Source organism: Sinocyclocheilus anshuiensis, unplaced genomic scaffold (assembly GCF_001515605.1).
Source record: "Sinocyclocheilus anshuiensis isolate Anshui unplaced genomic scaffold, SAMN03320099.WGS_v1.1 scaffold743, whole genome shotgun sequence".
Lineage (NCBI taxonomy): Eukaryota > Metazoa > Chordata > Actinopteri > Cypriniformes > Cyprinidae > Sinocyclocheilus > Sinocyclocheilus anshuiensis.
In genome coordinates this window covers 420,630-447,264 of record NW_015552601.1, presented here as the reverse complement: position 1 = coordinate 447,264, position 26,635 = coordinate 420,630, and the positions used below count along the sequence as shown (strand labels likewise).

General features: G+C 35.8%; 3 protein-coding genes across 6 annotated transcripts in view; all 3 read left to right on the top strand.

The window, feature by feature from the left end:
* Positions 1 to 472, top strand: part of pnx (posterior neuron-specific homeobox) — a 934-nt gene extending 462 nt beyond the window's left edge. Inside the window, exon 2 of the mRNA XM_016456780.1 lies at positions 57 to 472. Coding sequence (XP_016312266.1) covers positions 57 to 472 — 416 coding nt within the window. The remainder of the gene's footprint in view (positions 1 to 56) is intronic.
* Positions 473 to 3,484: 3,012 nt separating this feature from the next.
* LOC107665781 (inactive carboxypeptidase-like protein X2) lies at positions 3,485 to 21,572 on the top strand. Of its 3 annotated transcripts, none has more exons than XM_016456798.1 (20): positions 3,485 to 3,971; positions 6,807 to 7,055; positions 7,146 to 7,202; positions 7,943 to 8,017; positions 9,374 to 9,457; positions 9,749 to 9,811; positions 9,929 to 9,988; positions 10,747 to 10,824; positions 11,209 to 11,318; positions 12,527 to 12,666; positions 12,755 to 12,839; positions 13,781 to 13,925; positions 15,102 to 15,181; positions 15,359 to 15,482; positions 15,826 to 16,022; positions 16,125 to 16,298; positions 17,556 to 17,934; positions 19,628 to 19,767; positions 19,922 to 20,021; positions 20,787 to 21,572. In XM_016456798.1, exons 1-20 carry the CDS (start codon positions 3,710 to 3,712, stop codon positions 21,284 to 21,286), a joined length of 3,102 nt encoding a protein of 1,033 aa, XP_016312284.1. In that variant the 5' UTR covers positions 3,485 to 3,709; the 3' UTR covers positions 21,287 to 21,572. The 3 variants fall into 3 exon arrangements, with proteins under 3 accessions (XP_016312284.1, XP_016312283.1, XP_016312285.1); XM_016456797.1 differs by having other exon boundaries at positions 7,940 to 8,017; XM_016456799.1 differs by lacking the exon at positions 7,943 to 8,017.
* A 336-nt stretch (positions 21,573 to 21,908) lies between these two features.
* LOC107665783 (synaptobrevin homolog YKT6-like) overlaps positions 21,909 to 26,635 on the top strand; it is a 16,009-nt gene continuing 11,282 nt past the window's right edge. The window contains exons 1-4 of one of the 2 annotated variants that reach the window (XM_016456801.1): positions 21,909 to 22,189; positions 23,229 to 23,350; positions 23,468 to 23,550; positions 24,724 to 24,824. In XM_016456801.1, coding sequence (XP_016312287.1) covers positions 23,247 to 23,350; positions 23,468 to 23,550; positions 24,724 to 24,824 — 288 coding nt within the window. In that variant the 5' untranslated portion in view covers positions 21,909 to 22,189; positions 23,229 to 23,246. Of the gene's footprint in view, positions 22,190 to 23,217; positions 23,351 to 23,467; positions 23,551 to 24,723; positions 24,825 to 26,635 lie in introns of both variants that reach the window. The other variant, XM_016456802.1, reaches the window with a different exon arrangement.

Here is a 26,635-nt window from a genome sequence, read left to right as displayed (position 1 = left end):
TTATAATAATATGACAATTTCTTCTTACATTTCAGTTTGTACACGTGCAAATAAAGCCAAGACGACTGCATCTGAAAACCCAGCAGATTCAAACATCCCCAGTGTTTCTGGTGCGAAGGGGAAATCGAAGCGCATCCGCACCGCGTTCACACTGGATCAGCTGCGCATCCTGGAGCGAAGCTTCCAGAACAGCCACTATCTGTCGGTGTTTGAGCGCCACTGCATCGCCACGGCCCTCCGTCTCTCCGAAACACAGGTCAAGATCTGGTTTCAGAACCGACGCACCAAATGGAAGAAGGAACAAGACGGTCATGGAGGAGAGGAGCAGAACCATTGCGCAAATCCAGCGTTCACGCAAAACTCATTTATTTATGCGCTGCCTGGACATCACGCAAATCCTGTGCATTATTACACACCACAAACACTGTACCTGAACACACCTTACCATCACCACACCCTCATGATGTTCTGATCTTTGACAGCATGATGAACCGTTTTGAACATTTTATTGTCTACTTCTTTTGGGATGAGACCAATAGACTGATCTGAAGAATCAAGAACTTTTTAAATCTGTAAATTAGAACCCTTGAAAGTTCTTGATTTGACGTTCTTGAAGAATTTCCATTGAAGAAAGTTTATTTTAAGGGATGAATGAACACTAGCAATATATTTAATGTAATATTTAACTTTTTTATAATAATGTCATGTTTTTTTTTGGTCATAATATTTATAATGTCTTTAACATTTGTATTTTATACCACATTTTAAATGTAAGAGGCACAATAAAGTTTATATTTTTAAATTTTTGACTGCTATTATCTTATTTTTTTCCATTTTGGAAACATAAATGTATATGTTCTCATGAGAGCACCTTAAGATTTGGTTTGGCGCTCACAATGCACATAGTGTGACCCATTATATATTGTAACTATAAGAAATAAAATAATTAATAAAAGTAATAATAAAAATTAAAAAAGTGTCTGCGCTGGTAGCCTTGTGGGCAGTGCGTGACGTTATGCTACAGGTGTCCCGAGTTCGAATCCCAGCATGAGGACCTTTCCCGATCCCGCCCCCTTCTCTCTCTCCTACTTCACTTCCTGTCACTTTTACTCTGTCCTATCCAGCTTTCTCTTCCCATAAGAGCAGGCGCAGCCATTTGTAAATTCTATGGGTCTAGCTTCCATCCGTGTCCAGCTATTTTTATCTGTACAAAACAGCTTGTTTTGCTGCTTGATATTGAAAATTGGTGTGTTACTATATCATTTTAATGTATTATCTTATGAGCACACTGGTTTGTAGTGCAAACAGTTTTACCGTTTACTGCACGTTGATATTCTTCTCATTATTTCCCTATAGCGGCTAATGAACCGGAAGTCTCGCCCATAGGCTTACTTCTGCGTTGCAGAAAAAGGTGGATAATAATAAAGTCAAATAACAGCAAAAATAAATCTTTAAAAAAAGTAATAAAAGTAAAAATGTGATAATACTATTATATTTTAAATGTAAATTTTTTTTTACAGTACACAAAAAATACAACACTAATATTTGCATTTTATTTTGTTTATTTTTTACTTTATTAATTTTTATATTAATTTTCATCATTTTCAAACCTAAAATCAGCAAGCTTTTTTTCTGGCCGGTTGCCGAGCAGTTTTGAAACCGGCAGCGCGTAGCCTAAATTTATGCTTTTAGTTTGAATGGAAATCTTATACAGTTAGTTAATCTAAAACGGTGACTATGTATTAACAGCTGTTAAGCATGTCGGTACGCAAATGGTGATCTGAACTTATTTTCCCGCCGCGCATGTTTTATTTTAGTCGCGCATGCGCACCTGCCCACGTGCATCCCTGTCGATGCTGATATTTACACTCTAAACATTGATTTTTAGTAGTTGTAAATAAAACAAAGAATACAAGAGTACATTTTTAGTTGAAAATACAATATCAATCTTTCTACTTAGAACGTAGAAAAGAACGTAGGCCTAACTCACAAACGAGTGAATTAAAAGCAGACTGATTTTCATATGGAGGGCAGAAAGATGTGACAGACAGGAAATCAAATGATAAGCGCAGAAGTGACTCACGGCTACAGTCTCCTGGCTCATGATGGAAGAAGATGATGAACATGAGCAAACGTTTGAGATTACTCCAAATGAGTCAAACAGGAACACATCTGTCTGTAATTCTGCACATGGATTCGATTAACATCAGATGTCCGCTGGCACATCAATAAATAGTTGCTTTTTCATGGTTTTGAGAGAACCGTATAGACGATTCTTTTATTTTCCACATTCTGAATCAGTTTGCTTCATGCCAGTCTAAGCAGGAATGTAGTCATGAATGTGTTGGTGTCAATAAAAAAAAAAAAATTAGCTCAAGGCAAACATGCTTGACAACCTCTGCACCAAGAGCTTGTAACACTCCAAAGAGAAAGGAAAATTGAAATCGCATCATATGACCCCTTTAAGACAAAAAAATATGAAGAAAGAACAACTGATAGAGTGTGTTTTTGTAAAACCAGGCCAGATCTGTGCTATTTCTGCAAACAATACTCTCTTCAAAGAAAAATTTGGCGTTATTTGACTCAGTGGCTTTAGTCCACCAGTGTCGTCTCATTTGCTCAATGAAAAAAAAGCTTATAATAAAAGCATTAAAAAAGTCTTGAATAAATCTGAATAAAACCAGGTGTACTTTATTTAAATATGAACTTCTTTTGATGGCTTTCTAATAGGGGAGAACACACTGACAGGGTCAGTTTTCCAGTTAGGTCTATATATATATATGCCAATTTTAAGAATTATTAAGTTTTAGCAAACACATTATCCTAAACATCTAATTATTGTAATGGAAAAAAATTAATAAAATAAAAATGTGGCGAACAAACAAACAAATATATATACAATTTATTATATACAAATTAGTATTAAATATATATATATAATAATATTAAACATAAATTAGTATTTCTTTTCAGCAAGGAAGCATTAAATTGTTTAAAGGTGATAGTAAAGACATACATATTGTTACAAAAGATCCTATTTCAAATAAACGCTGTTCTTTTGAACTTTTTATTCATCAAAGTATTCTGAAAAATAAAATGTATCACTTTTTCCACAAAAATATGAAGCAGCACAACTGTTTTCAACATTGTGATAATAATCAGAGATGTTTCTTGAGCAGCAAATCAGCATATTAGAATGATTTCTGAAGATCATGTGACACTGAAGACTGGAGTAATGATGCTGAAAATTCAGCTTTGAATAAAATAGCCTATATTACAATAGAAAACATCTATTTTAAATTGTAATAATATTTCACCATATTACTGTTTTTAGTGTAATTTGGATCAAATAAATGCAGCCTTGGTGAGCAGAAAATCTTTGGAATGGTTGAAAGTGTACTTACGACTCTCTCTCTCTCTCTCTCAGTCTCCTCCTCTTTTTTTCTGTGGGTTTTGTCCTCCTCCGCACTCACTCAGAGGGGGATGTCAGTGGAATTCCATTCCACTAGAAGAGAGCAAAACAGCCACAAGCCCCATTACATCTGACTTCCACTGACTCCATCTCCAGCAATCTCCAAACATTTGGATGAACTAGTTTTAATAGACAATCTGACGAGTCCCAGCTGACCAGCTTGCCGCACACTTACCTCTGGAAAAGACACCATCTCTAAACTGTAGTAGAATTCGGTGTAGAAGATTGCAGAGGACCATGCAGGCACCGAGGGTTCCTCTGTGTGCAACTTTATTTGCCCTATGCTGGATTTTGACATTGGTTATCAATAACGAGTTGGTTAATGCTGCCAAGCCCAACCAGAGAACAAGGAGCATCCAAAACAGTGAGATTAATTCAAAAAGAGAAGATCTACAGGATGGATTTTCAGAAGACACTCAGATGGATGAGCCTGGAGCAGAAGAGATGGTTGAAAAACAAAAACCAAAGGGTAAAAAGACACCCGAGGAGCTATTAGCTGGTAAGTTGCTTCATAAAGTGCTGAACGTTCAGTAGAATAAGACATTTAGACTGTATGTAATGAGGTTTTCGGTGGTTGCAGGCCAGTTTCATGTAGGAGAAGACGGCTGTGTTTTGTCATGATGACAGATAGCTGGCTTAACCAAAAGCTTCACTGGCTCCTTTTAGGTTATGCAACTTTTTTAGCGAAACCATGACTGGTCAATCCACTGACACACTTTCTGCTGCTGGTTTTTTCTTCTTTTTGTTTTTCGTCTGGAAAAAAACGTGATGAAGGAGGCATGTGGGAATGAAATTACAGTTTTGGGCTAGGAAAGGGTTGAATGAGAATCACAGATGGTTTTTGAAAACATTACGGGTCTTGAATACGAAAACAAACCTTCTACAGGCTTCTCTCCGTTTTGCTCATGTCAGAGTCCTGTGAGGTTTGGCAAACAGGAAGAGAGACGGAGCCGACATTTGGTTTGAATTGAAACACTCACTTAAATCTGATCTGTTTGAGACGGCCGTGTGTGTGTGACAGCTCTCCTTCAGTCGCATGGCTTGAAACTCATCAACAGAAGGAAGTTACACAGCATCCTGAGGGAGATTTCATTGCTCTTTTGTAGCTCGGAAGATCTCAATTATCTTGCATTGAAGTATCAACTTTGTCTCAGATGTTTCTCCTGAAATTTCTGAGCCAACTTGTCATACAGTACGAGTATAAAGCTGTAAAATGCATGTGGAGCACCTCAACATATCTTATTTGAGACACTGACACATTACTGCATGTTTTTCTCAGAAGCAAAAGTATAAAGTTTCCTTTTTCAGTATTTATTTACATGTAGTCTAGAAAAAAATATATTAAAAAGATCTTTCAGTAACTCTGTGCTGACGGTAAGCCTTTAAACATAAGCTTGTGTAGTAATTAATCCACGCTCTGGATCTAATCAAATAGTATTTCAAGCATTGCTTCCACTGTCAGAGTGGTTTCAGCAGTTTACGACAGCTGTAAAACTTTATAAAAGCTTTGATTTGTTAAATGTGAACAACTATGAGTTTGACATAAAGCCGTCGTCTAAATAGGCAAATCCAACATGTTAGTGTGACTTCTTCATGTGAAGATAAAACAGCGCCTATACAAAAGAAAAGCACAAATTAGACTTCTTTTACAGTGACATGCGAAAGTTTGGGAACCCCTTGCAGAATCTGTGAAAATGTGAATAATTTTAACAAAATAAAAGAGATCATACAAAATGCATGTTATTTTTTATTTAGTACTGTCCTGAGTAAGATATTTTACATAAAAGATGTTTACATATAGTCCACAAGACAAAACAATAGCTGAAATTATAAAAATAACCCCCTTCAAAAGTTTGTGAACCCTTGGTTCTTCATACTGTGTGTGTCACCTGGATGATCTACAACTGTTTGTGTGTTTTGTGATGGTTGTTCATGAGTCTCTTGTTTGTTCTGAACAGTTAAACTGAGCTCTGTTCCTCAGAAAAATCCTCCAGCTCCTGCAGATTCTTCAGTTTTCCAGCATCTTCTGCAGATTTCAACCCTTTCCAGCAGTGACTGTATGATTTTGAGATCCATCTTTTCACTCTGAGGACAACTGAGGGACTCAAACACAACTATTAAAAAAGGTTCAAACATTCACTGATGCTCCAGAAGGAAACACGATGCATTAAGAGCCGGGGGTGAAAACTTTTGAATTTGAAGATCAAGGTAAATTGTACTTAATTTGTCTTCCAGGAAACATGCAAGTATCTTCTGTTGCTTCCAAAGGGCAGTACTAAATGGGAAAAAATTATATTTCAGCAAAATAAGAAAAATTGGGACATGTTTTCCTGTTTGTCTTCAATTTACCTTGATCTTCAAATTCAAAAAGTTTGAGATATTTTACATAAAAGATGTTTACATATAGTCCACAAGACAAAACAATAGCTGAAATTATAAAAATAACCCCCTTCAAAAGTTTGTGAACCCTTGGTTCTTCATACTGTGTGTGTCACCTGGATGATCTACAACTGTTTGTGTGTTTTGTGATGGTTGTTCATGAGTCTCTTGTTTTCTAAGAAGACAAAATAAGTTAAATTTACCCTGATCTTCAAATTCAAAAAGTTTTCACCCCCACTGCTGGAAAGGGTTCAAATATGCAGAAGATGCTGGAAAACTGAAGATTCTGCAGGACATGGAGGATTTTTCTGAGGAACAGTGCTCAGTTTAACTGTTCAGAACAAACAAGAGACTCATGAACAACCATCACAAAACACACAAACAGTGGTAGATCATCCAGGTAACCACACACAGTGTTAAGAACCAAGGGTTCCCAAACGTTTGAATGGGATTATTTTAATGGGACAACAATAATTTCAGCTATTTTTTTGTCTTGTGGACTAAATGTAAACATCTTTTATGTAAAATATCTTACTCAGGACAGTACTAAATAAAAATAACAGGCATTTTGCATGATCTCTCTTATTTTGTTAAAATTATTCACATTTTCACAGATTCTGCAAGGGGTTCCCAAACTTTCGCATGCCACTGTATATCTCGGTTGTATTTGTTTACCTTTATCCCACGGACCTTTGGGAGTGAGATCTGAGTAACATTTTCCTTTTTATGGAAAAGTATCATATCTTTTAACATGGATTCACAAATAAAGACAAATATAGCTGAAACATTGACCTTGTTTGTTTGTCAGCAGGACTTTTCCTTAGAGCCTTCATCTACTGCTGTAATTCATTAGTTTAATGTTAACGTTCTTCCGTAATTTTCTGTGAATTAAGGGTAATGAAAAACAACCCAAACTTGCATGACAGTGGTTATCATTCCCTAATTTATTGTCTAGCCAAGGCAAAGAAGGCGGCTGAGAAGGAAGCCAAAGCCAAGAAACCGAAGCCCACCAAAAAACCCAAACCCCCAAAACCAACAAAGAAACCCAAGGCCACCAAGAAACCCAAGCCTCCAAAACCCACCAAAAAGCCGAAAGCACCGAAGCCCACCACAACACCAACGACTAGAGCAACTAAACCAACCAGAAAGTCAACCATGGAGGAAGAGGAGGAGAAACTGCTGCTGGAGCTGGGATGGGACACGTGTATGTTTACACAATCTTCAACACATTATTATTTTAAAGTAAATGCTATTGTGGTCTTTAAAAGTCTTTAAATACAGTCTCTGTGCTCAGTATTTCCAACAGAGCCAAAGGAAACGGAGATTGAGAAACCCATTGGCCCAGATCATGGTATGACAACAAATACAACACAACACACTTACAATTAAAACTTTCTGAGCTCATTTTAGATCTTGAAATCTTTGGAGCTTTTTGCAAACACAGACTGAGAGTGGGTCTAATTACAAGTCATTGGTTGACTGACTTCCTGAGGAGTGTGAACACTGGCAAAAAAAATCCCACACACTTACATTAAAGAAGGGACCTGAGACCAGATCTTGAGCATGAAGAAGAAGCCACCTAGAAATCCTTAGCATAATGGTAGTGCAGAAATTACACACGTTACCTTTAATTTCATATGGCCTCAATTAGGCTTGATGTAAAAACTGAATTAGCAGACTTGGGTTGTTGTGTACAGAACACATTAAGGCTGGAATACATTACACGACTTTTAAAACAGATTTTAAAAGACTAGGTATACACTTACAAGCTTACAGAGGAATAACAAAACATAATAAAAATAATATGTTGTAAAAAATATAAAACACGTCTGACCTCCACCGATTGGATGGAATGATAGCCTGAAGCTTAAAAATCAGAGTCCGTGCCCATCATCCACTACGCGATTTTCTGTAGGTATCAATATGCAAACTGGCTATTGACTTTCGTGAACTATAAGCATCAACTAATCGGGACAAAAATCTGTACATACAAATATCGTATTCCAGCCTTTTAGCTGCCATTTTCTTATCAAAACACTGCTATTCACACGTTCTCTTTGGTTTCTTTCTTTGGTTTTTAACGTATAGTAGATGTCCACAGCAAGAAAGATGCCGTTACACCACCTACAATCAAAGAGCACGATCCGGATTACTGGGACGCCCGACGTACGTTTGTAGCGGCATACACACACTCCCAAAAAGGTTCTTTATTGGCATCTCTGGCTTCATGAGGAACTTTTTTTTTTAAATCCATTGAACTTTTCCAATGCACTAGACCAGGGTTCCTCAAATCTTGCCCTGGAGGGTCAATGCGCTGCAGAGTTTAGCTCCAACCCTGACCAAACTCACCTACCTGTGATTTTCTAATGATCCTGAAGACATTGATTAGCATGCTCAGGTGTGTTTGATTAGGGTTAGAGCTAAACTCTGCAGGAAAGTGGATCTCGTGGGCCAGATTTGAGGATCCCTGCACTAGACCTTATCAAAGTCCCTTTAAGACAAGTCATGTCACTCGGCGGCCATCTTTGAAACGCCTCTCAGGCATGCAAGTGCAACTCCTATCTCTTTGAATGGGGAAACATCAAATTCTCCAAAACTATTCACTAAGCTTAAGATTAAATTTCATATTTGAAATCACCAAAGAAATCTGACAACTGTGCCATCGATGTTGTTTCTTTTGCTCAAATAGCATTATAAAAAGCTTATTTTTCAGGCTAGATCAGCCAGTGCGCATGCGCAGTACTAAGCGCACGTCTTTTACGCAGTCATTTACGGATTTCTCAGCAGCGGAAGTCGTCATAGTTGGTTAAACTTCGAGGCCAGTGAATGGGAGAGTACCGCAAATATATTTTTTGCATTCCCATTTGCTCAAATAGCAAAAGAAAAACTCCACGATAGTGTTTTTATGACTTTCAAGCGAAGGAAAAAATTTGAGAGAGCAGTCAGAAGAGACAACGATGTCAAATTTATTTTAAATTTCTGCTAAATTACTAAATAAAAAAATTTACCACCGTCCCTCCCATAGACGCTGCACTAGAAACACTGTTAGCGTTAACTATTTTTTTATTTTATTTTTTGTAATTTGATGCAAAGGTGATATAATACAAAGTATAGCATTATAAATGTACATACACGTTTAAAAAAAATCTAAATTTAAAAAACTTTCGAGGATTTACGATGCTAATGACCATCGAAACGCAAAATATCCATTTAGTCGCAGTCTGGAGCCCTGGTAGACTGTCAATTACACTTTTATTTAATTGCGTTATCTTGGCATTGTAAGCATATGATTTAAAAACATTTTAATATAAAATTATTAGTGGAACATTTTATACATCCGTGGGAACCACTGCTTTAGGTTAATGTTCTTCACAGTAAGGGAAAAAAAGTTATTTTATAAGATTTTCACTGAAAGGTTCTTTTGGTATCACTGTGAAAACACCCTTTTGGATCATTTGTTTTTAAGAATGTAGAATCAGATTCTCAAAATACCACTAATAATAAACTTTTATCACCTGACAGATGAAGTTCCAGAACCCGACCTCATCCCTAAAGTCAAGGAGCCAGCTAGCACTGATGACCCAAGTATATACTTACCAATCCCAGGTAATTAAGAGCCAATTTACACCAGAAAAGTCTGGGAAAGATGACACTTGTAACAAAAACAAAAAACGGCCACGTTACAAAACACTTTATCACGGTGTGGAGTTTTGCACCCATAAACATCACTCATATTTTATTCAGACAAAATAAAAAGCTGATTTTACAATGCAATTTCGTTTATGCACTAAGGTGAGAATGCAAAACAAAATGAGCAAGAAATGCAATGCAAATAAATAACATGTTATGTTCTCTTTCAATCACATTTGTCAAATAAATGTCTTTTTCTCCATCTAGAGGAATCCACTACCACTTCTCGAACAGTTGCCCCTTGGTATGAGGAATACGATTATTCTGACTGTACGTTTGCACCATTTCAATCTTTTATATTAAATCGGCTCTATCAAACAGCTTGAATCTGTCATTTTGGATGCTTAGTATATTTTTATCCTAATTTGCTTTTTTCTGAAAATCTAGTGGCGGCAAAGAAGCTGGAGGAAGAGCTGGAAAACGCAAGAAAGGCCAAAGAGGAGAAGGGTGTGTAAATCAATGTAATGTTTGTTCAAATGAAAGAGAATGTGCTTTTATTGCATGCGTGCTGTAGGTAGTGGCCAGCTTTTGGGTGGTCTGCAGTAAATGAGATGTAGTGAAAAATGCCTTTTGATTTATTGCATAGAAAGCATTTAGCTGTTCGGTTAGTGTTTTTGTTAAAGATTTACTATGACCAAAAAAAAAAAATTCAGCAATGCATGACTATGAAAATGTAAATAATGCAAAACAGTTTGTTTCTTTAAGCAAAATACATATTAATATATATATATTTTTTTAGTTTGGGTGAAATCCCAAATATGTTCTTAATTCACCCAATTACATGATAATTATAAGCAGGATATATTCATAAAAAAATGGAAAAGTATTTTCTTTGCGCACATTTACCTCTCTTTATCTTCAGTGTTTTGTTTTTTTTTGTACTGGAAAACTAGACCAAAATCAAGTTTGTTTGTTTGTTTTTTCTAACCATATTTAGCTCTCTAAAGCAACAGTGCTAGAATTTATTGAATTTATTTGATTTATATTAAGGCTACAAAATAAAAACTTATTTTTCTTACCCATTGGCAGTTATTTGACACATATTCTTTGTTTTTTACAGGAAAACTAGACACATATACATGTTTTTTTTAGCACACTTAGAGTTGTGCTGGCATTTATTGAATAGATTTATTACGAAACAAGGCTAAAAACAACTAAAAATGACCTGTTTCAACTATTTCAAGTCTCTCCATTCCCTTACACAGCGGAAAAGCTACAGAAGATGTGGGAAGAGGAGGAGGAGGAGAAGAGAAAGCAGACGGTTCCTCATGCCGAGCCAAAGAGTGAGTATTTCTGGAAAACAGCCACAAATCACATTATAATCAGAGCAGAAACACACGGCCTCTTAGAGAAGTGGGTATTTGTGAGCGCACAGTTGGTATTCTGTGAGTCCAGTGAACAAACTCTGAGCCTAAGGCAGTAAATGTCAGAGCCGACATGTTCATCCCCCACAGAGGTTTAGGTTTCCAGCTGGAGTTCGGCTTTTTGGACTCGAACGGCTGCTGGCTCCAGCTTCAGCCTTTGTTCAGCACAAATGGTTTTCCTCTGTAAAAAATGAAAGACAGTCAGTTTCTAAAATACAACCACTCCGAGAGAGCTGTCAGTGCTCTTATCCCAAGAATTAAGAGGCTTTAAGAAAGAATGACACAGTATTTCCTGTCTTTTAGAGTGTCCTCCTCTTGGCATGGAGTCTCATCGAGTGGAGGACGATCAGATACTGGCATCTTCTATGTCTCATCATGGATATTCGGCTCTGAGAGGACGTCTGAACATGCAGGTACATAAACAATCAGACCACATTAAAGTTTCATAATAATTCAGATGTTGCATATTGATAATAGCTGTGCCAAAAAGTAAATAAATAATTTAATTTATCGTTTGTTTATGATTTAACGCCATGCGAGCTACCTCGGCTATATTCATGTCGAGAACGAGGTTAGTTAAGTTAAATTAAGTTTTTAAATTTGATCTTAGATAAAAATTCTAAAACTAAATCTGGCCCTACTTCATTAAAAATCGATCCATAAAAGTCAACAGAAAAATAAAGAGTTCTGACAGACTTTAAACTATTACAATCCATCAAAATATGCTTCAAAGATAATGGATTGTGGCACAAAGAACATAAAGGAGGATCTTCACCCGCCAACAGAAAACTGCGTGTTAGTCTGGAATGTCCTATTCGACAGCGAGTGTGGACAATATGGGCACAACATTTTACACCAACTACAGGATTGATTTTGTATAGTTTGTTTGTTGTACATTTATAATAAAAAAGAATAAAAGAGCAACTATGCTTAAAAATACTCCAATGCTTTATTACTTATTATTATTTTTGTTCACCTTGTTCTAGTAGGTACAACGATCTAAACTAGAATTAAAATTAAGATACATTTATCTGAGGGAAAATGATTTATCAAAGCAAAATAATAAACAGGATTATTTAATAATTCAATCACAACAGATTATTTCCAAATTGACTATAGTACTTCTGAGAGCAGCTAAGTAAGACATATTGAGCTGTGCTGCTCATATGAGCAACGCTAGCTCAAGTCTGGCTTGCATCATTTTCTGATCTCCCCTCCTCATAACTTGAGGGAATATCTGTATATGAATGCATGAAAAAAAAAACTAGATTTTGAAGTAGGGCTGTGCAAAAAAATTGAATGCGATTTTCACGCACATCTCGTCAGTAAAGCCGGTTCTGTGATTAGTAGTAAATCTCCAGCACGTGCTTTCAGATGGAGCGGCATTTACTACACAGAGCCGTAGTTCACTGACAAGCTACACAAAATCGCGTTCATAATCGGCAATGAATCGCCTGCGATTATGAACGCAATTTTTCTGTGTAGTAAATGCCGCTCCATCTGAAAGCACGTGCTGAAGATTTACTACTAATCACAGAACCGGCTTTACTGATGAGATGCGCGTGAAAATCGCATTAGATTTTTTGCACAGCCCTATTTTGAAGTGATCACCTGTTTCCAGAGTTCAGATGATGAGGACGATGTTTACGGCGGTGCGTGGTGTGCTGATACGGAGGAGAAGGAGCACTGGTTTCAGGTGAACTCCCGTCGAGAGGTGGAGTTCACCGGCATCATCACGCAGGGCAGGAGCTCAGATACACAGTAAGACATCACTTAAAACATTTGGACTCTTTCTGATCGCAAGAAAGAAAATGAGACGCCTAAACTGGCAAATCATTCTCTCTCCTAGTGATGACTTCGTGTCGTCGTATTTTGTGGCCTTCAGTAACGACAGTCGTGATTGGACGGTGCTTCATGATGGTTACGCTGAGTGGGTCAGTTCACATATACTTTGTTAAAACAGCATAAATCTACAGTGGTGGCCAAAATTATTAGAACACTAGTATTTTCAGCAGCTAAAAAAATGGTTTTAAGTCAGTTATTTCTATCTTTTGCTGTAGTGTGTCAGTAGGAAATATTAGTTTACATTTCTAAACATTAATTTAGCCATTAATTGTAATAATGCAGTGAGGTTTTTGTCTGACAGCAGCCAGTGCTGCACACAGAGATCTGATCTGATCATCATCAGTCTGTCTGGAGTGACATGAAGACACAGAACAAACTGAGACTAAATCCAGAAGAACTGTGCCAACGTCTCCAAGATGCTTCAAGAAATCTGTTAAAACTTTTAGGCACTTGTTGCCGTAAAATGAGGATGCTGTCAAAAATAATGTCATAAATAGATTTTCTTTATCAATTAACTTCTATTAACTAAATTAAATCAACATTTGGTGTGAGCGGTTAAAGCAGCTTTTGCTCAAGGAGCACTTGCTCATAGTTTTTCAGGGAGATTTGCAGGTAGGTTTTTTGAAGCGTCTTGGATACGTTGGCACAGTTCTTCTGGATTGAGTCTGTCTCAGTTTGTTCTGTTTCTTCATGTTACTCCAGACAGACTGGATGATGATCAGATCAGATCTCTGTGTGCAGCACTGGCTGTCGTCAGACAAAAATCTCACTGCATTATTACAATTAATGGCTAAATGAATGTTTAGAAATGTAAACTGATATTTCCTACTGACACACTACAGCAAAAGATAGACATAACGGACTTAAAACCATTTTTTTAGCTGGAGAAAATACTAGTGTTCTGATAATTTTGGCCACCACTGTAAATTATAATCAAGCATCATGCATACAAAAAACATTTTGAGATTTTGACTAGTTTTAATACTTGTTTTTGGTCAAATCCTGTTGTTGTTTTTATTTTATTCTACAGCTCTTTTATGGGAATGTGGATAAAGACACTCCAGTAATGACAGAGTTCTCGTATCCGGTTGTGGCGCGTTACATCCGTATCCTCCCGCAGAGCTGGAACGGCAGCCTGTGTATGAGGCTGGAGGTGCTCGGCTGCCCGTTACCCAGTAAGCACTGTGGCTCTCACCTTATAATGCTACGAAATACATTTATATGATATCAATCCTAATTATGAGATAAAAAGTCATAATTACTAGATAAAAGGTCTAAATTATAGCATACTAAATCATGAATTAAAAAGTCTAAATTGACATACTAAGTCATAATTCTGAGATAAAATGTAAATTCTGAGACAGTCATAATTATGAGATAAACTGAAATTACATACTAAGTCATGATTATGAAATAAAACCCAGAGTTAAAAGTAATAATTATAATACAGTCTAAATTATGACATACTAAGTCATAATTCTGAGATAAAAAGTCACAATTATGAGTTAGTATGTCATTTAAATTTATCTCAGAATTATGACTTAGTATGTCATAATTTAGACTTTGTATTATAATTATTACTATTAATTATTATTGTGATAAACGGTCTAAATTACGACATTCTAAGTCATGAGTTAAAACGTCTAAATTGACATACTAAATCATAATTATGAGATAAACTGAAATGACATACTAAGTCATAATTATTAAAAGTCAAAATTATGAGTTAAAAATTCATAATATAATTGTGATAAAAAAACTATATTATGACATACTTAGCCATAATTCTGAGACAAAGTATGTCATATGAGATATGACACACTAAGTCATAATTCTGAGATGAATTAAAATGACATACCAAGTCATAATTCTGAGGAAAAAAAGCCAAATTGTGACATACTAAGTCATAATTATGCGAAATTACATACTAATCCATAAGCATGACATAAAAAGTAAGTTATGACATACTAAGTCATGAGACAAGGAGTCGAAATCGACATACTATGTCAACATTATGACAGTCAAAATGATCAGAAAAAAATTGACTTTTTATTTCTTTTAATCTCATAATTTTGATTCATCATGATTTAGACTTTATTTTGACATTTTATTACAAAATTATGTAATTTTAGGTCATAATTTTGACTTTTTAATGCCAGAATTTTTGTTTTCTTTCATAATTACGACATTTTAATGTCATGATTATGATGTACCAGCGCATGAGTTTTTCTTATGGGTCTCCATATCTAAGTCATATTTTAAAATTTTTTAATATTGGTCATTTTTAAACACATTTGTAATCATATTTTTGTCACATAAGTCTAATAGCTCAAATGATTCTCTCTTCCCAGCTAGTTATCCAACCGAGAACGATGTTCCACCGACGGATGATCTCGATTACAGGCATCACAACTACAAAGAGATGAGACAGGTGAGACGTTTACAGCCACACAGGTATTCTCAAGGTCACCAGGGTCAACGCTGAGGTTCAGCAGCACGTCAAAACACGTCCAGCGTGAAGGTTGAACTCTATTTTGTGACTCTTTTGTGCTCTTGTTGAAAAGCTGCCGTCCTACGAGAGTTTTCATGTATATGTGTGTATAAACAGATGATGAAGGTGATCAACGAAGAATGTCCCAACATCACCAGAATATACAACATCGGAAAAAGCTCTCAAGGGCTGAAGATGTATGCAATGGAGATCTCAGACAACCCTGGAGAACATGAGACAGGTAGTTTCCAAGAGGGCTAGATCAATCAACCAGACCAAAAACTGCGACTTTAAAGAAAATGAGTCTTCTTTAAAAATTCAAAATCAGTCTAGAACGGGGGCAAAAATGTTTCTATTTTACATTTCATTATAATTCAATAATACATTTGTTTTTTCATTACACACATATTTAGCTTAACAGTTAAAGTTAAAAGTTCCCATATTTTCAATGTGGTCTCAACCTTTTGCACCTCATTGTGTACAAACACAGTATTGTATTAGTCACAGGCCAGTTGTTTTGAAAATGTTAGTTTGCTAAGTTTTATATCAATTTAAACTAATCAGTCAAACCTTGTTTTTATAAGGTGAGCCGGAATTCCGTTACACAGCAGGGCTTCATGGGAACGAAGTTCTGGGCAGGGAACTTTTGCTGCTCTTGATGCAGTTCCTCTGTAAGGAATACAATGATGACAATCCACGAGTGCGCCGCCTTGTGGGGAGCATACGCATCCATCTAGTGCCCTCACTGAACCCTGATGCCTATGAGCTGGCCTATGAGATGGTGAGACACACTTTTCAAACAAACATTCCCTGTTCTCCGCCCATGCCATTTCTGTTTATCATGTGAGTCATTGTTTATTTGGGCGGATGCTCGTTTGTCTAGGGCTCTGAGATGGGGAACTGGGCTTTGGGTCACTGGACAGAGGAGGGATATGATATTTTCCAGAACTTCCCAGACCTGAACAGTATTCTGTGGGGTGCGGAGGACAGGGGATGGGTGCCACGGGTCGTTCCCAATCACCACGTTCCCATTCCTGAGAATTTTCTTAATGGCTCTGTGAGTAAAATGTTTTAAGGAGTTATGTTTTATGGAGCCGATAAAGGGACATGTTGATGGTGAAGAAAAGTAATAATAAGATGGGAGGAAAAATATGCGTTCTCTCGCAAAAGTATTGCCTTCTCCTTAGGTACTTTGACTCTGCTTCTGCAGACAAATGAACGCAGATTTTCCCGAGGAACACAAATGTTTTGGAGGCAAAAACAGAGTTTTTGTAAGTGGACGCAAAGTTTTTGGGTGAACGCAATGGCTTTTTGAGAGAACACAATTTTGCAAGTGAAAGCCGATGTTTTGCGAATGAACGCAAAGTTTCTTTGGGAACGCAATAGTTTTGCGAGAGAACATAAATGTTTTTGAGGCAAACGAAGATGTTTTGCGAGAGAACGTAAATGTTTTTACTAGAGAACGTAAATGTTTTTGAGGCAAACGAAGATGTTTTGCGAGCGAAACGTAAATGTTTTTGAGGCAAACGAAGTTGTTTTGCGAGAGAACGTAAATGTTTTTGAGGCAAACGAAGTTGTTTTGCGAGAGAACGTAAATGTTTTTGAGGCAAACGAAGTTGTTTTGCGAGAGAACGTAAATGTTTTTGAGGCAAATGAAGATGTTTTGCGTGAGAACGCAAGGTTTCTCTGGTAACGCAATAGTTTTGTGAGAGAACGCAAATGTTTTGCAGGCGAAAGCAGATGTTTTGATAGCAAACACAAAGTTTTCGGTGGAACGCAATAGTTTTGCGAGAACACAAATCTTTTGGAGGTGAAAGAAAGCAGAGTTTTTGTGAGTGAACGCAAAGTTTTTGTGGGAACGCAATAATTTTACGAGAGAATGCGAAATTTCTCAGTGAACGGAATACTTTTGCAAGTGAATGCAAAAGCATTAAAATATTATGTCCCAATATCTAAACATGCAAAATATTTTAACATACTTCTACAAGATGTATTTACATTTAAGAGTTTAGTTTTTGCTCAAAAACAAGAAAAAAATTGCCAATGGGGTAAGAAAAACTAACTTAGCCTATTATTTTCTATATATTGCTGTAAATATGTTTGGATACTTAATACTAGATTTTTCGAAATAAAAAAAAACAGCCAAGTACACAGACAATGAACAAACTAAATTTTACAGTCAACATTCATAACGAAAACTAATACTGACCAGAGATCAATAGCCTATTCATAATCATTCTGACATGATCTGCAGGCAGCATGTCAGTACTTTTGAGTTTCAGAGTTTAGTTTACTTAACAAATCTGCACTCTAGGTCGCTGCTGAAACTAAAGCAATCATCAGTTGGATGGAGAGGACGCCGTTTGTTTTGGGCGCTAATCTACAGGGCGGAGAGAAGATGGTCACGTACCCCTTCGACATGCAGCGTCCACCGCGGGCCACAGACTGCAGGGCAGGTCAGTCGGTGCATGAGTACCAGCACATGAACGAAGAAACCTGGGCCAGGATTCAGCGACAGAACGAGGGCGCTCTCCGCGAAACGGCGGACGAAAACCTGTTCCGCTGGCTCGCCATGACGTACGCACACAGTCACCTGACCATGACGGAAAACCACCGCGGCTCCTGTCACACCGATGACGTCACGGGAGGCCAGGGCATCATCAACCGGGCCAGCTGGAAGCCAGTCGTGGGCAGTATGTGATGATAAGAAGTTTAACAGTCTAGTTTTCTTTTAAAAAAGTATATATTGATAATTTTTTCCCCTTTAACAGAACATTTTATACAGTTAAGGATATAACTTTTCCCTTTTCCCCCATGATAACCCTGACCGCCGAAATAATTAAACAAACAAAATTAAATTAAATGACAAAAACAATAATAAGAATAAACAATTTAAGAAGAATTAAAATAAAAGAGAAACTTTACAATGTTGTACACATTTACAGATGGACAATATCATTGTAGGAATAATAAAAATGAATAAATAAATTAGTGCTGCCAAACGATTAATCGCGATTAATCGCGTCCAAAATAAAAGTTTTTGTTTCCATAATATATGCATGTGTACTGTGTTTATTTATTATGTATATATAAATACACACACATACAGTATATATTTTGAAAATATTTACATGTATATACATTTATATTTTATAGTATATAAAATATATTTAATATATAAACATAGCATTTGTTTTTAAATATATACATGCATGTGTTTGTATTTATATGCACATAATAAATATACACAGTACACACTCATATATTGTGTAAACAAAAATGTATTTTCGATGCGATTAATCGCGATTAATCGTTTGACGGCACTAAAATAAATACATAGATAATAATACAATTCAATACTCTGACACATTCATAGTGGTCTTTACATAAATATAAAACAATCAACATTGGTGGTCACGTTTAAGTTTCCACAAATCTCTTTTATAATGATCAGTTCAGGGGGAGAGTCTTCATCTTTTCAAAATATGTGATCATAGGTTGCCATGTCTGAAAACATTTTTTTGACAGATCCCTTCATTAAATATTTAATTTGTTCTAATTTCAAATATAAAACCAGGTCACACATCCATATTGAAGCTTTAGGTGGGACCATTGATTTCCACTCAAGTAATATTCTTCTCGCTAATAAAATGGCAAAAGCGATACAATTTTTTACCTTGTTTGTCAATGATATTTTGCATTCTGGTACACCAAAAATAGCTATTTCAACACTGGGTTTTATTTCTAAATTAAAGGCATCATTTAGTGTTTTAAATATTAGTGTCCAATAATCACTCAGCTTTTAGCAGGCCCAAAACATATGAAAAAAGTCTGCTTTGTCACGTTTACATCGATCACACACCTCATCAATATCAGGGTATATTTTTGAAAGTCTACACTTTGTGTAGTAGGCACGGTGAATGATTTTGAATTGTATAAGACTGAGGTGTGCAACAGCCAACAGGTTGAACAGTCTAGTTTTAAAGTAAACATAAAACCAGAATTAACTATTTACCCAGCTAACAAAAATGTTTTACAGTTTTTTTTTCAACTGCTTACATTTTCAAAACTTTGAATCAAGTGAACCCGATGCTTTGTAAAATGATTAACTGTTTCAAAGCACTAAAACGCCACAAGCCGGTGACGCCTGCGAGTCAGAACTGTGTAAATGCAATGAAAAAAAGCCCATTAAACATGCATTAAAACACTTTTTACAAACCAATTACAATTTTAGAAAGCACCACTAATTATAAGACACTGTGTTAATATAATTCCTCTGTAGGTCTGCATAAATATTTGTTGCATTGACATAGAAAACTCAGTTTTTCTATCAATAAAATAATATCCTCTCAGCTTTCACAATTTCACTTTTCTGTGTTGCTTTAGGCATGAATGACTTCAGCTACCTGCACACCAACTGCTTTGAGATTTCCATCTTTCTTGGGTGCGATAAGTTTCCGCATGAGAGCGAATTGGCATCGGAGTGGGAAAACAACCGAGAGGCTCTGCTGGCTTTCATTGAGCAGGTTATAAAACACATACAAATCAGATCTCTGTGTGACATAGTGGCTAAAACTCAAAGCCAGAAGGTGGACGTATGCAGAATTTCTATTTCCAGATAAAATGAGCATTGTAAAACAGCGACAAAGCCTCAAAAAATGTTGATTATGTGACCCACAGGTGCATCGAGGCATTAAAGGAGTTGTGAGAGATGTCGATGGGAATCTTCTAGCAAATGCCACAGTGTCAGTGGAGGGAATCAAACATGACGTCAAAACAGGTAACAGACTTTCTGTCATTTTAGGTCTTAGAGGACTAATTCATATTGAAGCCTGTTTGTTCACCATGAAATTCAAAATTCAAAATTTCTCTCTGTTGCGAGATCATATTTCACACTTTTGGGGTAAAATCTCGCAATTCAGACTTTTTTCCCTCTGAATTGCAAGTTTGCATCTTGACTTTATTTCTCACAATTCTGACTTTTTTTTAGTGCGGTCAAACGATTAATCGCGATTAATCGCATCCGAAATAAAAGATTTTATTTACATAATATATCTGTGTGTACTGTGTATATGTATTATGTATATATAAATACACACACATATACTATGTGAACAAAAACGTTTATTTTGGATGCGATTAATCACGATTAATCACGATTAATCGTTTGGCGACACTACTTTTTAATATTATATTATATTATTTCATCTTATATTATATCATTTTATTTATTATTATTCTTATATATTTATTTATAAATTGTGACAAAAAAGTCAGAAATCATATACAGTATATACAAACTTGCAATTATGACTTTTTTTCTCTTTCAAATTTATACCTCACAATTTTGAATTGCCATCTCAAAATTCAGACTTTTTTCTTTAAATTGCGAGTTTGTATCTTTCAATTCTGAATTTATTATTTAGTATATTGTATTATTATTTGTCAGTGGTTCGGCTGACAAAAAAGTTAGGGAATCCCTGCTTTGATGTGACGTATTTTTGTTTAGTGTGGTATATTTATCCAAACTTCTTTTTTCTTAAAGCTGCCGCTGGTGATTTCTGGCGGCTTCTCAACCCGGGCGAGTATCGTGTTACTGCAAGAGCCGATGGTTATTCTTCTCAGACTCGTCTTTGCATTGTGGGATATGATGCCAATGCGTCGCCTTGCAGCTTCACTCTGACCAAATCCAACTGGGCTCGAATTCAACAAATCATGGCCCAGAGCAGGAAGAGGCCAAGACTGGTTACCAACACCCCTGTGAACACCAACAACCGCGTCAATGTGGGGAGCGCAGGGGCCACCACAGGCCCCCAGAACGAACGTCTGCGCCGTCTGCGACTGATGCGCATGCGGAAGCTGCGATGGGAGAGGATGAAAGGCAGCACGACCACAGAGATGATCACAACAATGACTCCGACAACCACACTTCCACCCACCACAACAGCAACCTCAACTACAGACCCCTGGTTTTACCTGTGGTTTGACCTGGACAGCGTAACCACTCAGGATTATAATGTTGAGTACAGAATAGATGAAGATTAGAGGCGACTTGTATGGAAATGTGTGGAATATTGCCCTCTTTTTAAGCTTAAAGCGTTCAGGCTCTTACATTACAGATCACGCTCTCTGTGGAACAGAGTATAAAAGATCATTCTTATTTAATTCAAGGGGTCTTATGTGAATAGTCACGAGAATGAGGTATTACTATTGAATGATGGCAAAAAATTTGTTATTTCTGAGCTGTCCTCAAATTACATGCTTGTTTGTGTACACGAATATTATAATGTGCACATGTTTTCTAATAAAAAGTCTCAATATCATTGTGTATCAGTCAAAAAAGCCTCTATATGATTTAAATTTATTAATTAAATTAGTAGATATAATAATTACCTGTTTATTTTAACCGTTTTGTTTTATTACTGTATTGAAATGTACAAAAATAAATTAAGTAGATTTTTTAACATCATATATTATTATATATACAGTTGGATGTTATGCAACATTTACTTTCTGCCCACGGCTCTCAATCAAGTTCGAGTTTTGGCTCTTTGTAGTAAAATGTTTGGGCACCTGTGATCTAGAGACTTTTGTTTTGCGCACATATGTCAGGGACTTTTATTTTCTCTCCGTCCGCTTTTACGTCAGCTCCTGCATGAAGGACTTTTATTTTGAAATGCCGCTTTCTGCCAGCTAACAAGTTTCTGAAAAAAAACTAAAAAAATCCTCGGAGAGTTGTGAGGTGATTAAATATCTTCAGTAAACGCGGACTATTCTGGATGCCAGTGATATTATAATCCATAATACAAATAATAATTATTTTAAATTCCGTAACAGCGTTCCAGAGACACCGCTGTCAGATTAGACCAATAAATAAAAGTTGTTCTGATCTGTTTAGATTAGCTGTTAGCGGATTAGCTTCAGTCTTGGCTGTTTTACACACAGCAGGTAAGAATGACAATTCATTACGTATATATACAATGTCACATGACTGTGCCTGTTTAAGAAAGATTAAGATTAAGAACGATTATTCTGTCGATATCAGGGTATTTCAGAGCTAGCACGACTGCTAAGCAGCTGTTTAGTCATCACTAGCCTGTTGAACTGTATTGAATCATTGGGACACATCTGCTTTATAAACCTTTCGATAATCGGATCCAATGCTTTCAAGGTTTGGGACCCTCTTCAGAGGCCCTGTATGGGCTGACCTGGTATATATGGGTGTGGAGTAATAGTTTAAGATCTGGGCTGGTAACTACAAGGTTGCAGGTTCAATCAAGATTGCAGAAGTATGTGTATCTGTATTAGGGTGCTATCTTGCCTGCAATCTTGTCTTGTGTTTGTTGACCTTGTCACATTCGAATAATAACGTTGTCTTTAAATAATAAATAAAAAAATAAAACACTAAGGTTGTATAAAAAATGCTAAATATTAATAATTAATCAATAAAACAGTCTTAAATCAACCTTAGAGTTGTATTTTTTATTATTTAGTCATTTGTTTCTAAAAAATATCATACTTATCAATAATAAGTAAGTAGCTCAGTATAAAATCATCTGCTAAATATGAATAATCAATAAAAAAAAACAGTACTGAATCAACCGTGGTGCTGTATTTTATATTATTTATTAAAAAATAAATCCAAATAATTATAATCCACCATGGTTGAATCAATAATAAGTGCTGTGTAAGTTGCTTAGGGAAAAAAAAACCCTGCTAAATATGAATAATCAATCAATAAAACCAGTCCTGAATCAACCTTAGTGTTTAATTTTATTATTTTGTTATGTTTTTTTATAAAATAAGTAAATAAATGAAGAAAAATAACAAAAAATAATAAGTGCAGTGTGGGTCACTCAGGATAAAATCATCTAAATATAAATAATCGATCAATAAAAACCATCCCGAATCAACCATTATATTATTAATATAAACTATGATTATTCGTTAAAATAAATAATGTGTCATTTTTGTTGTGTCATTGCAGATCCTGTTCAGAAACGCCATGAAACTCTACAGTCTCAGCGTCTTGTATAAAGGCTCAACGAAGGCCAACCTGCTGAAGGCGGCGTATGATCTGTCATCATTCAGTTTCTTCCAGAGATCCAGGTACAATATCTAGAATGCTCTCGTTGTTATATGCTTTTATTAAGCTACAAAACTATTTTAGATGGCCCACAAAACCGTTCTCATTGCAGCGGACTGTAAGCTGTTTTTGTTTTGCAGTGTGCAGGAGTTTATGACGTTCACCAGCGCGCTGATTGTTGAGCGTTCAGCATTAGGAAGCCGTGCGTCTGTCAAAGAGCAAGGTCAGTGATAGTCTTGAAGATGAAGTCTTATTAAATGCTTGCCACTGGCCTGATTGTAGCTGTTGAGTTTAATTATAGCTTGTTCAGGATGAAGGACTAGTTATTAGGTTCACTATCATGTAATTAAAGCACCAAACTGATCAGCCGAACTACTGAGAGCCATTTTCATTTGAATGTTTTAGTAGATTTTATACACTGTGTGTGTGTCTGTATAGTTTTTATAAATTTTTAGTACAATTTATTAAACTACCGTAAATGAAAATAAGAAATGTTGCATTGGCATCTAGCTGAAAAAAATATGTTTTTAATATTTAATTTTATTTCAGTTAATGTTTATTTCAAGTGTGTTTATTTTAAGGTTTTCATTCTAGTTTCAAATGAACTGACAAGCATTTATGTAACGGCATTTCTATTGAAACTTGTATGTGATGTATTTAAATGTATTTGTGATTCTTAATGTATTTTTTCTAGTGCTGTCAAACGATTAATCGCATCCAAAATAAAAGTTTTTGTTCACATAGTAAATATGTGTGTACTGTGCATATTTATTATGTATATATAAATACACACACATCCATGTATATATTTAAGTGTTTTTATTTAAATGTTACGTTTATATATTAAATATATTTATATATATAATATACATTATATAAATATATACATGTAAATACATGTAAATATTTTCAAAATATATACTGAATGTGTGTGTGTATTTATATATACATAATAAATATACACAGTACACACACATAAAACTTTTATTTTGGATGCGATTAATCGTGATTAATCATTTGACCGCACTAATTTTTTCATATTTTTAGTGAAGTTACAATTTTAGCAGGTAAAATTATAATCATTATTTTAATTTAGTATGTTAGTCAACACATTAAAATAAGTGTACTTAAAACAACTTAAACATGACTTAATGTAATTTAAAGTAAAACATTTAATTTGACATTACAAAGTACAATTAAGATCGTGGTCATGAAAGTGTACTCTCTTTAAGTGCACTTACGTGGCTTTTTATTTTAGCAATATTATATTGTCTGCAAGTGTAGTTTTTGTAAAATAAACTTAAGATTTGAAGTGCATATTCAGTACAATTACACTATTGTTTTTCATAACTGCAGTGGATTAATTAATTGTTTGTTTGTGTGTTCCCCCCGTTAGAGTACTTGTGTCACGTGTACGTGCGAAATGACAATCTCGGTGGTGTTGTGATCGCAGACAGTGAATATCCCTCCAGAGTCTGCTTCACTTTACTTGATAAGGTGCGTTATGTTGACTATCTATCTATCTATCTATCTATCTATCTATCTATCTATTTGTCTGTCTGTCCCATCTATCCATCTATCCATCTATCCATCTATCCATCTATCCATCTATCCATCTATCCATCTATCCATCTATCCATCTATCCATCTATCCATCTATCCATCTATCCATCTATCCATCTATCCATCTATCCATCTATCCATCTATCCATCTATCCATCTATCCATCTATCCATCTATCCATCTATCCATCTATCCATCTATCCATCTATCCATCTATCCATCTATCCATCTATCCATCTATCCATCTATCCATCTATCCATCTATCCATCTATCCATCTATCCATCTATCCATCTATCCATCTATCCATCTATCCATCTATCCATCTATCCATCTATCCATCTATCCATCTATCCATCTATCCATCTATCCATCTATCCATCTATCCATCTATCCATCTATCCATCTATCCATCTATCCATCTATCCATCTATCCATCTATCCATCTATCCATCTATCCATCTATCCATCTATCCATCTATCCATCTATCCATCTATCCATCTATCCATCTATCCATCTATCCATCTATCCATCTATCCATCTATCCATCTATCCATCTATCCATCTATCCATCTATCCATCTATCCATCTATCCATCTATCCATCTATCCATCTATCCATCTATCCATCTATCCATCTATCCATCTATCCATCTATCCATCTATCCATCTATCCATCTATCCATCTATCCATCTATCCATCTATCCATCTATCCATCTATCCATCTATCCATCTATCCATCTATCCATCTATCCATCTATCCATCTATCCATCTATCCATCTATCCATCTATCCATCTATCCATCTATCCATCTATCCATCTATCCATCTATCCATCTATCCATCTATCCATCTATCCATCTATCCATCTATCCATCTATCCATCTATCCATCTATCCATCTATCCATCTATCCATCTATCCATCTATCCATCTATCCATCTATCCATCTATCCATCTATCCATCTATCCATCTATCCATCTATCCATCTATCCATCTATCCATCTATCCATCTATCCATCTATCCATCTATCCATCTATCCATCTATCCATCTATCCATCTATCCATCTATCCATCTATCCATCTATCCATCTATCCATCTATCCATCTATCCATCTATCCATCTATCCATCTATCCATCTATCCATCTATCCATCTATCCATCTATCCATCTATCCATCTATCCATCTATCCATCTATCCATCTATCCATCTATCCATCTATCCATCTATCCATCTATCCATCTATCCATCTATCCATCTATCCATCTATCCATCTATCCATCTATCCATCTATCCATCTATCCATCTATCCATCTATCCATCTATCCATCTATCCATCTATCCATCTATCCATCTATCCATCTATCCATCTATCCATCTATCCATCTATCCATCTATCCATCTATCCATCTATCCATCTATCCATCTATCCATCTATCCATCTATCCATCTATCCATCTATCCATCTATCCATCTATCCATCTATCCATCTATCCATCTATCCATCTATCCATCTATCCATCTATCCATCTATCCATCTATCCATCTATCCATCTATCCATCTATCCATCTATCCATCTATCCATCTATCCATCTATCCATCTATCCATCTATCCATCTATCCATCTATCCATCTATCCATCTATCCATCTATCCATCTATCCATCTATCCATCTATCCATCTATCCATCTATCCATCTATCCATCTATCCATCTATCCATCTATCCATCTATCCATCTAT

Bases quoted from the DNA above. Each gene is read 5' to 3' on its own strand.
- LOC107665781 (XM_016456797.1), top strand. From the start codon at position 3,710: ATGCAGGCACCGAGGGTTCCTCTGTGTGCAACTTTATTTGCCCTATGC. The intron at 8,018-9,373 runs GTACGTTTGTAG...ATCACCTGACAG, and splicing joins GGATTACTGGGACGCCCGAC to ATGAAGTTCCAGAACCCGAC. The intron at 15,182-15,358 runs GTGAGACGTTTA...GTGTATAAACAG, and splicing joins ACTACAAAGAGATGAGACAG to ATGATGAAGGTGATCAACGA.